The 16,984-nt window shown below is 37.9% G+C and overlaps 1 protein-coding gene and 1 long non-coding RNA gene across 5 annotated transcripts in view; one reads left to right on the top strand and one right to left on the bottom strand.

Annotated features, from left to right (window-relative positions):
• The window catches only part of LOC106883972 (uncharacterized), a 21,208-nt gene extending 6,463 nt beyond the window's left edge, over nt 1-14,745 (bottom strand). For 2 of the 4 annotated variants that reach the window (XM_014935131.3, XM_089342989.1), the window contains exons 1-6: nt 13,803-14,745; nt 9,363-9,519; nt 7,176-7,254; nt 4,843-4,990; nt 2,870-3,026; nt 1-21 (exon numbers count right to left, since the gene is read on the bottom strand). The exon at nt 1-21 is cut by the window's left edge and continues 150 nt beyond it. In XM_014935131.3, coding sequence (XP_014790617.1) covers nt 1-21; nt 2,870-3,026; nt 4,843-4,990; nt 7,176-7,254; nt 9,363-9,519; nt 13,803-13,817 — 577 coding nt within the window. In that variant the 5' untranslated portion in view covers nt 13,818-14,745. The remainder of the gene's footprint in view (nt 22-2,869; nt 3,027-4,842; nt 4,991-7,175; nt 7,255-9,362; nt 9,520-13,802) is intronic. The other 2 variants (XM_014935132.3, XM_089342990.1) reach the window with 2 other exon arrangements.
• LOC128250933 (uncharacterized) lies at nt 13,144-15,047 on the top strand. Its single transcript, XR_008266873.2, has 2 exons — nt 13,144-13,498; nt 14,744-15,047. It is a non-coding gene; the product is annotated as an uncharacterized LOC128250933 (long non-coding RNA).
• Nucleotides 15,048-16,984: the final 1,937 nt, after the last annotated feature.

Genomic DNA, 16,984 nt, shown 5'->3' with positions numbered 1-16,984 from the left:
TTGGCTCCAGTTTTGTTCGACCTGAAATATACAGAAAACAAATTTGGCTTCAGTATAATCCTAGATTAGTTCTCAACAGAAAATAGATAAATAAATGCTTTATGGTTGTACTCCAGCATGACCACAGACACACACCTCTGGGTGTGTGTGTGTGTGTGTGTGTGTGTGTGCATGTGTATTTATATATATATTTATATAGACATAGATATACATAAATAGATACATACACGTACACACATACACACACACACAGCGTTCCAGTATGACCACAGCCACATGCTGAAGCATAAAATAATAAATAGAAAAATAAATGTACACCTTATTGGCTGCATATTCCTAGTGTATGCGTTTTGTTTATTCATTCAATTTGCTGTGGGACAGCATCCAGGAGATGCTTCCTACATGACACCTGAATATCACCGACCAGGTGAGACAACTCACTTCAGAATCACTGAGAATGGTAGATATCAATATTTTGCCATTTTCCAGGCTTACCCATACCATGTACTCAGACCATCGTGAAATGAAGTGAATTGGTGATCTGTGATTTATACAAGGTGGTATCAAAATGTTCCTGGACTAGTTCTGTAGCATGCCAACAGATGGCAGCACATAGTTGCATAAATAGTGAGAGCTAGCAGTGACCTTCATGAGGCAATGTACTAAGTGATATCACTGTGTTTACTTCACAAGTTGTGAAATTTGTGCTTTTTGTGATCATGTAGGCTGTAGTCTGTGATTTTTGTCATGAACAGGAAGTTGGAACAAAGAGCCAACATGAAACATTGTGTAAAACTTGGGAAGTCTGCTACAGAGACATTGAGAATGCTTTGGCAAGCTTATGGCGAGGAGGCAATGGGTCATATGCAAAATATATTCAATGTTTTTATAAGTCAATATCATGTTCTACTGTGTTAGCAGTGCTCTTACAGATAACCTTAACAAGTGATGTAAGAGCACTGCTAACACAGTAGAACACAGTATTGACAGATGAAAACAATTAATATACTTTGTTGTGTATTATGGCCACACAACGAAATACAGTGTCCCAACAGGTCATTAATATTTACATACCAGCTTCCAGGAATGTTTTGTTTTTATTTTTTTCTTCTTTTTTTATTTGTTTCAGTCATTTGACTGCGGTCATGCACCACCTTTTAGTTGAACAAACCGACTCCAGGAATTATTCTTTGTAAGCCTAGTACTTATTTTATTGGTCTCTTTTGCCAAACCACCAAGTTACGGGGATGTAAACACATCGACATCGGTTGCCAAGCGATGGTGGGAGGACAAACATATGCACGTATATATATTTCGTTTTTGGATTTGGTTTGCAAGATTCTTTATGTGAGTTTGTATGTCTGTTGTGTCTGGGGAGAGTAATTCCCTTTTAGTGCTTTATAATTTAACACATTCACTGGTTGGAAATTTTACCAGTGAGTGTGCTAAATTATAAGGCACAAAAAGAGAATGACTCTCCCCAGACACAACAGTATATATATATATAAACATAATTAAGGGATCAGCAAACATTTGCTTCACCATATACCGAAATTCAGAAATAGCAGCTAAACAAGCTGAGACTCCAACAGTAATGCTATCTGTTGGAGTCTCAGCTTTTTTAGCTGCTATTTCTGAACTTCGGTATATGGTGAAGCAAATGTTTGCTGATCCCTTAATTATGTTTATAAATATATATGAACTTTTAAATAAGTTCTCCACTGATAATGGTGCTTACATACCGAAGGGCTTGGTAAAAATTATTAATTGTTGATTTATTAATAAATTAATAAATTGATAAACCTTTACCCTTTTAATTTGTATATATATATATATATATATATATATATATATATATACGACAGGTTTCTTTAAGTTTCCATCTACCAAATCCACCCATAGTAGAAGACACTTGCTCAAGGTGCCATGCAGTGGGACTGAACCTGGAACCATATGGCTGGTAAGCAAGCTATATACCACACAGCCACTCCTGCACCCATATGTAAAATTGGTACATCAAATAATGTTGCACTGCTATATTTAGTGGTTGTTTACGCAATGAATTTGGGGATGAGTAATGGGTTGGGTAGGTGCTGAGGAAGGAGCAAAACTCATGAAGCATGGCATAGATGCTCGTTACCATGAAGGGATGAAAGGCAAAGTTGACCCTGGTGGCATTTGAACTCAGAATGAGAACACAGGCGAACTATTGCTAAGCCTTTTGCCTAGTGTGCTAATGATTCTGCAGGCTTGCCATCTTAATAAAAAAAAAAAAAAAGATAATGGTTTTAAATTTTGTCACAAAGGCAGCAATTTGGAGGGAGGGGATGAGTCAATTACATCGACCCCAGTGTTCAACTGGTACTTATTTTATTGACCCCTACAAAGATGAAAAGTAGAGTTGACCTTTGCAGAATTGAGAACTGAGAATAATGTTAAAAAAAAAGAAGTGAAATAGAATGAGTGTGTTTATTTATTATTGGCGCAATGACCCTCCCAGGATACATCATCATCCTCTTCATCATCATTTAACATCCGTGTTGTATGCTGGCATGGGTTGAACAGTTTGACAGGATCTGATGTCTCTAGGGACTGCATCAATGTCAGCTTTGGCATGATTTCTATGACTGGGAGCCCTTCCTGGTGCCAACCAGTTTACAGTGAGGACTGGGAGCTTTTAACTAACAGAAACTAAGTCACAACTTGCGTGACAGAAATGATAAAATCCAACCATGACCAACACAACTGTCTATCACTCTAGAGTTGATAAAACAAAGGATCAGCAATGTATCAACTCACTTAACCCCTTTCATTCCCTATAAATTCGTAGTCTTCTCGCTGAAACAAGGAAGTTGTAGAGAAAACTCACCTTGGGGGTAAGTGTAAGGGTTTCTTCGCTTCATAGCCCGGGTGGTCCACCAGAATATGATTCCAGACACCAAATCGATACAACTGTCCACTAAACTGGATATGATGGAAATTGAACCTGAAAGGCTGACAGCCACTGCTTTGCCAATGGTTAGACACTGGAAAAAAAAAAAATTATATATATATATATATATATATATATATATATATATATATATATATATATAATATATATATATATACATGTTTATTTTGGGAAGTTCAGTGTGTGACATTATTCTGTAGTAATGGCCCTAATATAAATATATATATATACATATACATATACAAACATACATCTCTCTCTCTCCCCCCCTTTATCTATCTATCTGTTTATCTATATCTCTACATACTCTTTACTCTTTTTACTCTTTTACTTGTTTCAGTCATTTGACTGTGGCCATGCTGGAGCACCGCCTTTAGTAGAGCAAATTGATCCCAAGACTTATTCTTTGTAAGCCTAGTACTTACTCTATCAGTCTCTTTTGTTGAGCAGGTAAGTTACGGGGACGTAAACACATCAGCATTGGTTGTTGAGCGATGTTGGGGGGGACAAACACAGACACACATATATATATACATATACATATATACAACGGGCTTCTTTCAGTGTCCGTCTACCAACGCCACTCACAAGGCTTTGGCTGGCCCAAGGCTATAGTAGGAGACACTTGCACAAGTTGCCATGCATTGGGACTGAACCTGGAACCATGTGGTTGGTAAGCAAGCTACTTACCACACAGCCACTCCATATATATATATATATATATATATATATATATATATATATATATATATATATATATATATATATATATATGTATATATATATTATCCTCATCATCATTGTTTAATGTCCACTTTCCATGTTGGCATGGTTTGGATGGTTTGACAGGGGCTGGTCAGCCAAGGAGGTGTCCAGACTTCAATTGTCTGTCATAGCAGGGTTTCCACAGCAGGATGCCCTTCCTAACATCAACCACTTTACAGAGTCTGCTAGGTACTTTTAATGTGCCACCAGCACAGGTCTGTTTATGCAGCACTGGCACAAGTGCGTCTTATGTGGCACTGGTGCCTGTAAAGGACAAGCCTGTATGTATGTATGGATGACATATATATATATATATATATATATATACATATATATGACGGGCTTCTTTCAGTTTCCGTCTACTAAATTCACTCACAAGGCTTTGGTCGGCCCGAGGCTATAGTAGAAGACACTTGCCCAAGGTGCCATGCAGTGGGACTGAACCCGGAACCATGTGGTTGGTAAGCAAGCTACTTACCACACAGCCACTCCTATGCCTATATATATCTATATATATATATATATATATATATATATATATATATATATATATATATATATATATATGTATATATATATATATATATGTATGTATGTATGTATGTATGTATATGTATGAGAAATAAGGATAAACACAAGTTTATATTATAGTTCCTATGTGCGGTTTATCATTATGGTTGTTTAGAACTTTGCAATATACGTTCCAAATGTATTTTGATCTTCAACCACAACGGGTCATAAGGGAGTACTTTATGGCATTACGCTATAGATAACACACACACACAGAGAAAACCACCACCACCACCACCACCACCATCTCCACCACCACCACCACCACCACCATTTAACATCTGCTTTCCACGCTGGACAGTTTGACTGGAACTTGCTAGCTGGACAGCAGCCCAGGATCCAATTGTCTGTATTGGCATGCTTTCTACAGTTGGATGCCCTTCCTAATGCCAACCACCTCACAGAATGTACCGAATGCTTTTTGTGTAGCACTGGCATGAGTGCTTCAATGTGGCACTGGTACAGATGCTGTTCATGTGGCACCAGCATGAATGTAGGAGTGGCACCATATAAATACTATAAGTCTATACTCCATATAAAACAAAGGTACTCACCACATTTAAACATAGCACTAGTCTTGTATAAAAAATGGCCTTAGTGATTTTGTTCGTGTTGGGGTACACCTCATCAGGATCTCTGTCGTTAAATGAAGACAACTTCTCATACGATGTAATCAATTTGTTTTGCGCCTTATAATAAGATCTGTTGGAAGCAATGTCACCATTCTGAGAGTTAAAGCATATTTAAAACAGAAGAGGTTGGAGAGAAAGAATTAAGTTTTATATTTTTAACTGGTCTTCTGCTGTGATTTATCAATTGTTTTATCCCTTTTTGTACCAATCTACCTGAGACCATTCCAGGTTCTATAATACAAGCTTCCTCTTTTGAAGTTATCTCAAAACCTCCCTTCAAAATTTCATGCTAATTTATGTTCCAAACACTGACTAGATTAATAACTGACAAAATTACGTTATTAAATTTTTCATTATTTTCAAAATTAATTGAACCAAATTCAGTGTATTTTAGCAGAAATATGGTAACAAAATGGTTAAAGCGATCTAAATTAAAACTTACCATCAAAATTTCATGTTAGTTTATGTTCCAAACACTAGCTTCATAATGACAAAATTTATTTTACTTAATTTTTAATTATTTTCAGAATTAATTGAAATAATGGCAGTGTAATTCAACAGAAATATGGTAACGAAGGGGTTGAATTGAGATAAATTAAACACCTTGATCAAAATTTCATGCTAATCTATGTTCTAAACACCAGTTTAATGATGACTAAGTTATTTTACAATTCTTAATTTATTTTAAGTTATTTTAAAATTCTTATTTCGTTGACACAACAGAATTAAAATTCTTAATTATTTCCAAAATGAATTCAAACAAAAGTGTATTTCAAAAGAAATATGGCAACAAAAGGATTGATTTAATGAAAGTACAATTATGTTAAAAGTGGGGAACACACAATTATGACTGAGTGTTGAAGATAACAATTCTATTTCTGACGTGGTTAATGATGAATAAAACTGTAATAATGGAAGTTAACTTTTTGCTTGAGGAACAATGTGATTGTACAATGGGGCTTTCACAAACATAGCAGACAACTATCAATATCTATTTTAACCCTTTAACAACCAGATTACTCCTTCAAATCTAACGCTTATTTATTCATGTTATTTTGAATTAATCATACATTATTTTGTAGCTTCAAGATTTCAATGGTGTGATTGTTTATGTTACGAATGATTTTACGAATGATATTGTAAGGCTGGTGTAAGAGGCCGGATTTGGCTAGTTTGAGCATAGAACAGGCAGAATATTTGGGCCAGATTTGGCAGGTTTAAATGCTAGAAGGTTAAATGAAAATGGACTTCAAGAAATAACTTGGAATGGCTAGAGGTGTGTATTTGAACAACATAGACAAATACAAATATATCGAATTCCATACAACATAAGTTTTGATTAAAATTATCTTTGCCTCTAGAGGATGTCATAATTACCAAATAGCAATTAAGATGAGTTCCACTTAAAAAGAGGATATAATGTTAAGAATCAAGAAAAGTCACAAGTTTATTGTTGCGGAGACATGTTTCTGCCTCAATTGCCATCATCAGCACAATGTTTGTTCAATCTTATCTCCAGTAACTAAAAGACTTAGACTGATACAAAACAGAGTAGAACACATAAATGGCCAAGCTAATTTGTATGATTTAAACAAAAATGATTTTCACCAGACATCATCATCATCACCATTGTTTAACATCTGCTTTCCATGCTGGCATGGGTTGGATGGTCTGTCAGGAGCTGGCTAAGCAGAAGACTGCATCAGGCTTCAGTGTCTGTTTTGGCATGATTTTTCCGGCTGGATGCCCTTTCTAACACCTACCATCCCACAGAGTGAACTGAGTGCTTTTTATGTGGCACCAGCACAGGCGAGGTCAATTTTGACATGGTTTTTACAGCTGGATACCCTTCCAAATGCCAACCACTTCACAGTATGGACTGGATGCTTTTTACATGGCACCAGCACCTGCAGGGTCACCAAGTAACTTGCAAAACAAGGAATCTTTGACAGGGGAGGGAGTATTAGAGGAAATAATCTTGTGTCAAGACAACAAGCTTATTTTTTTCTTAATGGCATGTCAGTTTTGGAGAAGTCTTGAATCTTAAGATTATCTACACTTCTCAAGTGGAACTAATCTTAATTGCATATGGTAATTATTCATTGCGTTGGCACCATTGTATACAGTGGAGGTACAACTGTCTAAGTTGGAGGTGTCACTTTCTCATGTGTAGGTACCCTGTCTATGGGAGGGATATTCTATATATGTCAGAGGTATGACTATATATTTCCCCCACTAGATAGCACCATACTTACCTGAGTCTTTTAGGCAACTTTTTAATATTGGGTTGTTTCTTTGCAATGAATTCTTGCAACGGCATTTTCCAATCTTCCTCTGGAAGTAAGAAAAGAACAAGTGATATAATTAAATGGATTTTTTTCTTAAATGATAGAATTATTTATTTCACATTTGAATATCCAATTTATATGATACACCTTAAGTCAGAAGACATTTTGGATGTAAAGACCAGATATACTGCACTTACTGAAAATATAAACTGAAAATAGTGCAGCTTATACGCAGGCAAATATGGTATATATTTTTATGTTGTGTGAGTACATGTATATATATATATATTTATATTTTATATGAATACATTGTCCAGGGTATGACTGTAAACTGCATCCAAATGTGGTGCCTTGATGCAGGAGTAGCACCAACTGTCAAGGTCTCAGCTATAGGCTAATTAGCATTGAAATTGAAGGATCCCTACTTTTTGTTAGAAGTTCCTTCTACAAGGAGGTAAACTTGCATGAAAAACAACCTGAAGGGCAGTTGGTTTCTATTTGTCTCAACCTCTGTTGTGCCATGGGTTTTTATAGCTGAATGCACAGAAAAGTGGGTCCAGTGCTACGCAACACTTTGACCACTCAAAACAAATTCATGCACAGGAGCCTCTTGGACACTTGGAATGTTTGCACAGACTTACAGAATTTAGGAGTGGTCTCACTCAGTAAGAAGTCGACTTCCACCCATATATATATATATTCTTTTATTCTTTTACTTGTTTCAGTCATTTGACTGTGGCCATGCTGGAGCACTGCCTTTAGTCGAGGAAATCGACTCAAGGACTTATTCTTTGTAAGCCTAGTAAGCCAACACCACCATTGAAGCATGGTTGATGCCAGTATCGCCCTCATGCCAGTGGCATGTAAAAAGCACCCATTACACTCTTGGAGTGGTTGGTGTTAGGAAGGACATCTAGCTGTAGAAACTTTGCCAGAGCAGATTGGAGCCTGGTATAGCCTTCTGGCTTGCCAGCCCTCAGTCAAACAATCCAACCCATGCCAGCATGGAAAGTCGACGTTAAACGATGATGATGATGTTATATATAAGTAATTATTTTGACCTTGGGTATATGGTTTGTACTATGCCAATTAAAGCACTTTCGTTGTTTAGGATACCGGATGAGATGTATTCTGCACTGGAGGATGCAACACAACCAGTTGTCCAGTATCCCATCCACAAGGGACCAATGTAGGATAGGTTGAAATGATCATTAGGATGAATAAAGATTCTTGCCAACTCCATTTTCTGTTTTACTGATTCATTTTATATATATATATATAGTCCACAGCTAACCACCTACACTTTTCTCTGCAAAATAGGGGTAGTTTATCCTGTTCAGGCTATATTATTAGCATTATTCTGCGATTGAGAATTTAAAATCACTTCTTTAACTTTCTAAGACTTCTCAACGCTTCTAAAAGCAAACTTCGTTTGTTTGTTTACGTTTGTCGTAATTTGAATTTAATATGTATATATATGTATATATATATATAATGTATGTGTGTGTGTGTATATATCTTTGCATGTCACTCATTCCTTCCAGGACAATAACCCTTGTCTGACATGTCTCCCCATTTTACAATACATGCCACTGACATACCCTGCCCAGGGGACACAGTTGATCTGTCCAATAACACTATAAATTGGATTTTTCTATCTATGGAGGATTGTCCTACCAGGGCTTTACTCATCCTACTATGGCTTTACTCTTGTTTGAAGCAGCAGCTGTGGGCTGGAAAAAGCCTTGTGACAGGCCCCTGCACCAGAGGGCTGGACATGACTTTACACCTCGGAGGATGCTGAGGAACTGGCATGGGACCACCAACAATGGAGAGCCCTGGTGGACCTGGTCGGTCCTATGCATGATGATGTCTTTGGGACCCCACTAACCTAGGATGAACCCAGCTCCTTCAAAGCAGAACATGAAGCAAAGCATATGTACAGAAGGGTTTTGCCCAGTAATGTCACAGATATGTTGGCAAAGTATGGAAAAACTGCCCAGTAACACAAAGTTTCCCAGACTTCTAATATTCTGCCCTTCACTCACTACCCACGACGGCTACCCAACAATAACTCCCACCCAACCATTAGAACCAGTGAGGCATGCAAACTGACCCCATCTGCCATCATCACTTCAGTCCCTTGAAACTTACCACTAAATACAGAATTGTTGGAGGGAGCTGGCTGGGTGCTGAGTCCATAGGGTTCACTTTTATTGCTTCCCTTGTTGGTATTGTTTGTCTCACCTGCTTGACCGAGCAGGTAGTCCTCTGGTGGGATCAACAGCTCACTGTTGGACTGCTGGTCACTCTGTAAACAAACAAACACACTGACGTCGTCATCATCATCAACATTACTCTATGAACACTATGACAACAACAACAACAACAACAACAACAACAACAACAACATGATCAATATAATGTTGCAGAATATATGCCTTTTTTAAAATTGAAACTGGGAGTTTGTCTTGCAACTCAAGTTTCAGTTTCAATAGAAATAACTATATATATATATATATATATATGACAAGGCATAAAAAATAGTTATTACATATTTTTTTTCTTTTTTTGTAGTAAAGCTGACTTACAGCTGTTTCGAGTAGTTAAATTTTCTGTGATAGGTTTTGAAAGATCACAGATATAAAAGCTTTAAAGGGTTTGTGGATATAAGAGTTTTAAAAGTTTAAGGTTTGTGGATATAGATGAAGGTATAAAAGTAGATAGTTAGAGAAATGGAAAGACAGATAGATAGATGGGTCCACAGGTAAATAGATAGACAAACAGATAGATAGATTGATAGATAGATACATGTATCAACTTAAAGGATAAACATATTACAATGGATATTACAATGGATAATACCAAGTGGACTTCCCCTGTTTCTCTCTCTTTTTCTTTTTTCTTGGTGATTTCTTCTTTGTGATATAATCTTGGGAAAGAATATATTTGCGGCTGAATCTAGCTTTATACCATCCTGTCTATCAATTATATACTCATATAATGATGCAATGACTGTTTGTGTATAAAGCTTGAAACACGTGTACCGCGGAATCCTTTGTGTCCTGTTTTAATTTATTCTTTCACCTTGGCTACTATCTGGCATATACAGGTGCTTACAATTATCAAGTATTACCCTAAAATTTGCTTTACCTAGAGAGATGGATAGGTAGATGGATTGATAGATAGCTTGGTAGGTACAAAGAGGGATAGATAGTTTAAACTACATGTGGTGTGTAACCTGAAATGAACCTTGTTAAGGGGTGATGTAGCTTATTTAGTTAACATTTTTGAACACCTTGGGTTCTTCAATCCTTTAATCCTTATTCTTCACTCTTGGAGAATAAGGTGGTTAGTTTTTCACTCTTTCACAATTAAAGATCCTGGAAGAAGTAGAGATGCTCCCACACACCCAGCTCATTACTGCAGTTCTGGTTAAATGCTTGTTTCTTAATAAAGTGTGCTTCTGTTATCCTGAGGCTAACTGCATCCTTCCCCCTTGCAAGTATGTGGGTGGAGAAAGCCCCATCACAGAAAGTTTGGTACCTTATATAGGTGTCTCCCATTTGATCCCACGTATGCTGCCTCACAGCAGCACATTATCAGATTCCTCACACTGGATTTAAAACATAGGTGCATGCTGTCCATTGGTTGAATTGTTTTGATTGGACAGTGGTTTAGGCAGCATGCGTCTGGTGTGTTGTTGGTGTGTACGAGGTGATGTTTGAGGATGTGACCCTGTCTTGTGACTCTTATGCCTGACGCTGTGTTTTTAACTGGTTCTCTACTGTTTCCCCATAGAATGGAAGGTTGATGTGTACCAGGCTTTTTTTAGTTTCCATCAATCAAATCCACTCACAAGGCAGTGGTTGGACTGGGGCTGTAGAAAAAAGACACTTGCCCAAAGTTCCACACAGCTGGATTGAACCCAGAACCAAGTAGTTGGGAGACAAACTTCTCACTGCACAGCCATGGCTGCACTTATAGATATTTTTGACATGAAGTTCTGTTAACAGATGTTTACAAAATAATTTTCTTCATGAATATTTCAGATGTGTATACAAGGAAAAGTATTACAATAACAAGTAATTAATATTCATTAAGTTAATTAATATTCATGAGGTTTTGACAATAACTCTAATAGAAGCAATGACTGACAAACTGAGACTGTGTTTAGTTATGTATATATCATGCTATTTTATGTTTGATTTTAAATGAAAAATACAAAAAACTGGGGTGTGATGTAAACACAAGGTAAAGCTAAAACTATGAAGGGAAAAAAAATTGTACCGAGATTTAATATGACTTATGCACAAGTGTGACTCAAGCAGAAGTGCAGCTTAGACTCGAGTGTGAATTATATGTGAGTAAATATGGTAAACTGAAGAGAACCAATATCTAGAAACCAGGGGCACTAGCATGTTTGGAGGAGTGATATTGGGGGAAGATTGGAAAGCATGGAATTCTTGAAGGGAACTGTGTTCTGATAGCCAAGAAAAAAAAACAACAACAAAAAAACAAAACAAAACAAAAACTAATGAGAAATATATAAAAAAAAATAAAAGGCTTGTCAGATCATATCCTGGGCCCAGTAGACGAAATAGAAAAGTGTTGTCCTGGAAGTCAGCGAGGGAGATGTGCTGGAACAGCCACTCACGGGGGGGGGGGGGGCTTCACATTTGTGAATACCCATTTCCACCCTGATAGCTGTGACCAGGGATATGGTCCAGGGTGGGAGAATGGCTGAGAGAATGCCGGAGGTCTCCACTGCCACAAGCTCGACCATAAATCTTGTTAGAGAGTGGCTCATACTTTGAAAGTTTGCCCTTCTCGAAGAAAGGGAAAGGAAGTGAGGGATATATATATGTATATATATATATATATATATATATATATATATATATACACATATAGGCGGAAAAGGAAGAGATACAAAAATGAGGAAGATAGAGAGGAAGACAGAGAGGTAAGACGAGAAAGAACGAAGAGGAGAGACGGAAGAGACTTTTTTTTTCCTACTCTAGGCACAAGGCCCGAAATTTTTGGGGAGGGGGCCAGTTGGGTACTACTCAAGCAGAGCGGACCCGAACGCGCAGTCGAGCGTCCGCGCTAGCTAGTTGTGAGTGGTCGATCCTACGAGAAGTGCGCGCGCGCGCGCAAATGAACACATGTGTGCGCGTGCGCGCGTATGCAAATTAGTAAATAATTTCTTTTAAACAAAGTAAATAATTTTTAAAAAATTACTTTTTTCTTTTCTAAACAACGTAGATAGGTAGAAGGAATAAAAATAACACTATCTGTTTTTGTTAACTTCATACATTTTATTTCTTTTAATTAAATTTTGTGAACAAAATAATTTTTATTTTCTAAACAACGTAAATAAATTTTAAAAAAGGTGCACATTGGGATTAGACACTGAGGGAAACTTGTGTGATAGGCTTTTACGATGTCACTCAGAAAAAGGGCTACCTGCAACATTATAACTGAAACGTTAGAAGCTGCAATCATTGAAAATGTGGAGCCAGGAACTACGATTTTCACGGATATGTGGCCCATTCTGGTCACGGATAAAACGTAGACTGAAATATAAAAGTGGATCATGTGGTAACATGAAATGGTCACATATTGATGAGCCAATGTACCGTGATTATTACGATATGAAGTGTGGGAATTCGTGGGAGAACTTTCAGACATTTATCAAGCACATAGCCGAAATATATCCACAGTGATTTCAGAAAGGTAATGGTTACAGTTTTTTTTTTCTTTTTGCGTTTAGCTGTTATTTCTAGCATATCAAGTTTCCCTCAGTGTCTAATCCCAATGTGCACCTTTTTAAAAATTTATTTACGTTGTTTAGAAAATAAAAATTATTTTGTTCACAAAATTTAATTAAAAGAAAAAAAATGTATGAAGTTAACAAAAACAGATAGTGTTATTTTTATTCCTTCTACCTATCTACGTTGTTTAGAAAAGAAAAAAGTAATTTTTAAAAAATTATTTACTTTGTTTAAAAGAAATTATTTACTAATTTGCATACGCGCGCACGCGCACACATGTATTCATTTGTACGCGCGCATGCGCGCACTTTTCGTAGGATCGACCACTCACGACTAGCTAGCGCGGACGCGCGACAGCGCGTTCGGGTCCGCTCTGCTTGAGTAGTACCGGCCAGTTGATTGCATCGACCCCAGTGTTTCACTGGTACTTAATTTATCGACGCCGAAAGGATGAAAGGCAAAGTCGACCTCGGCGGAATTTGAACCCAGAACATAAAGACAGACGAAATACCGGTAAGCATTTCGCCCGGCGTGCTAACGTTTCTGCCAACTCACCGCCTCAAACGGAAGAGACATCAAATGAGAAACAAATAAAACGAGAGAGAGAGGGAGAGGTAAGGGAAACAGAGAGAGAGAGAGAGAGGGAGAGAGATAGGGAGAGGTAAGGGAAACGGAGAGAGAGGTGGAAAGAGAGACGGAAAAGGAAGAAAAAGAGAAACAGTAAAAGGGAAAAAAATGAAAAGAGAGAGAAAGCGATAGAGGGAGAGAGAGATATATTATGAAACTGAAAGGGAAGAAAAATGGAGAGTACCATTACCTTTTTGTTTTCCATTCATGAAAATTGAAGAAAAAATTAGAAATAATAATAACGGTTCGGATGGCAAAACGGGTCGATGTCGTCTGGAGGGAAACAGCAGCAGCTGTTCTCTTTTCGAAACTTTGGCATAAATTAACAGCTCGCTTTTAAATATCTCGACACATAATTTCCCCTTATGTAAGAAAAAACGAAAGCCTTCAAATGGCTCCTGTAGAAGAGTTGCAGAAGGAAGAATTGTCTTCCCAATGACAGCGTTTTTTGATTCACGTTTGTTGTTACAATTATTGTTGTTGGAATTGCAATTGGCGTTGTTATTATTAACGAAGTTTTTAATGTGTATGTAACTGACAGTTGCTTCTGATGGGACCCCGTGGAGGAGCTATCAGACGATTCTACCCCAACGACCAAGAAGACGAATGGATGACATTATATTTATTACTAAAAGTATGGTGAAGCTTCAATGTCTCCTCACCACCAAACTCCTTCACGTTCTACCTCAGTTTGTGGCACCTTTTTCTTCTTTAATCTCTCCTCTTCCTAGATGTCCTTACTCAAAGTCTCTTCTCTCCCCCATCGTCCCGCTTAATGTAGGATTCATCTACTTCACTTCTCTTATTTTAAGCATTTTCTCCTCTCACCCAATAAATTCGATGTTTTAACCGTCTCTTTGGATTTGTCGCTCTTTGTTTTTCTTTTCTACGTTTTTCCTTTTGTCGACCACCTCAATCGTTTCTACCTTCGCTTTTTAGATTTTACTCACTCCGTATGTTCCATGCATCTTCTCTCGACAACATCACCTCTCATCGTTTACACTTTATCCTTACTTGCTCTGTAAGCTTTCGATGTATTGTTTCTTTCACTTTACTCCCTGTCCTCCCTATAGTTCTTACTGCCACTCATATGTTTCACCTCTCACGATAAATCTTGCCTTTTATAAATAGAGAGAAAGCGAGAAGCAAGACCAACAACAGCGCCGGCCTCCAACAAGGATCGATAAGACCATCTGTGGCAGAGCATAAACAAAACAACAACTATTAGAGAATAATTGTTCAGCCTTCCCCTTCTCCCTCCATGTTTAGATACATCGAATGTATTGTTATTTGTAACAGTCACCAGGTGTTACCCACATTTTGTAAGTTCGATTCCATATAGTGTCCATAGTCTTTTCTTCCCTTCCTCAAACAGTTGCTTTCTCAGAGTAAAAATAAAGAAACTCAAAACTGAATAAAAGTACATCGATGTAGAGATTTTGTTTTCTTTTGTTAATTTTGACTTTACGTGGACAGGAAATTATTCTCAGTGTCGGGACTTAGCTCAGCTCTACTTACAACAGAGTGGATTTCGCTAAAATCGCCCACGGGCCAAATAGTTGGATTCAACGGGCGCTGGATTATATTTGCTGCCCGATTACAGGTTACAATCAAAATTTAATATATAAATGCAAGTTTTAAATAGTAGGACCTCTCAGAGCGGACTTCCTGAACATCTGCCCTTTAACTCCATCGACAGGTCCAATTTAAGGATTTGGCGCACAGGGCAGTTGTCCAAGGGCCCCTAATTCTAATCTGTGTATGCTTTGGCTTGTTGTCAACAGATACTACAGGGCCCAGGGCATTCATTTGCTTGGTGGCTTAAAAAGTTGTTCGGACAACCCTACCCGTTGGACCAAAACGGGGCGGCAAAACTTGAAGCCTCTCTTCACTGATCTCTTACGCAATCCTTAAAAAATCTATTCCCTTCCTTTGCAACTTGCACAGGAAAGCAGATTTTGACATCAATACTTTAAAACAGCCTTGAAATTTAAACCGTTTGAAATAAAGTAAATATACTGCATGGTACAGGTGTGGCGGAAAACCCTCTCATATTTTACACGGCCATTGGTGAGGCGCCAGTTAAGTTAGACAAATGATAGCGTCTTTATGTAGCTAATATTTCACCCCCCACACCAGTTACGATCATGGCTTGAACAGATGCACACCGTGCATTATTTGTAGAAATTTCTGTGAAGAATGGTGAACCTATAAATTTTGCCGAATCCTGTACCTATGGAAAGAGCCATTTGAGTCAAGGGTATCAGGCAATGACGTCGCAAATAAGGGAGCAACCGCCTCACCCTCCCCAAGCACATTTTTCAAAATTGGCGCTATTCCAACAATTAAAAAAAACTCTTTAGTTACCAATATCAATAGTTGAGGTTTCATACATAACGTTACTGAAACGTGAAATTAATGAATGTAGACTACAATTACGTATATAACTAATGAAATATTTCACGTAACATAAGAGAAATGAGTTTTAAATTGTTCGGTATGTGTCACGGCGCCTTTTTTTTTTCCTTTTTATTATTTTGTGTTCACTCCCCCAACTTTCGAACTTGGCTACACCTCCGATATCAGGTATACTGATTCAACAATTCACCTGCGCTAGTCTCCCTTACTGCGGTAGCCTCCCTTACTTTGCCAGAGCGAACATTTGTTCGTTCTGTTTTAGAATACAGAACTAAAAAAGGTCGACTGTTCTTTTTTTTTTTTTTGCCTCATTGCTATAGTGCCGTGTCCCCACAGCCCAAGGCATCTATCACAAGTGTTTTATCCTTTCGTAGAAACAAAGAACAACAAAAAACAAGTAGTATACATGACCCTTTAAGAGTATTGGAAGGGAACGAAGGTATGCGGTCCCATCCCGAATGCCCTAATTTGCCTCCCTTAGATTATTACCGCGAGGAGACGTGATGGAAGCGAGCTTGTGTATGCATTCGGGACAGGACCTCACACCCTCTGCCAAAGACAACCAAGGTAACACGTGACGGTATCTTGGGTGGTAAAGTTAACCGAACAACTGGTTAAGTCAACTATCCCACATAGGCCATGGCTGCTTCTGACTGAAACCGAATATATATCGACCCCGAAAAGATGAACGGTAAAATTGACGTGGGTAGGGTTTAAATGCTCTCAAGATTCTGGCAGTTCAGCATACTTGAATATAACACTAATAAGTTGTTTACCAATATTTCGTTGGCGTTTCATTCCTCTGTGAAGGCGTCTGTCCCAGTAGTTTGGGTTGTTGCACGCACGATCTTGTGATTTCGAATCCCGGATTTGGTGGGTGTTGTTCTCTTCAGTAAAACACTCCATTTCAAGTTGTTCCAGTTCAGTCAGCCGTAAATGAGGAACTGCGATGGA

Source organism: Octopus bimaculoides, chromosome 26, assembly GCF_046866305.1.
Source record: "Octopus bimaculoides isolate indiv1 chromosome 26, ASM4686630v1, whole genome shotgun sequence".
In the NCBI taxonomy this organism is placed as follows: domain Eukaryota; kingdom Metazoa; phylum Mollusca; class Cephalopoda; order Octopoda; family Octopodidae; genus Octopus; species Octopus bimaculoides.
The sequence above is the reverse complement of the archived record's forward strand: the minus strand, read 5'-3'. Positions and strand labels throughout refer to the sequence as shown.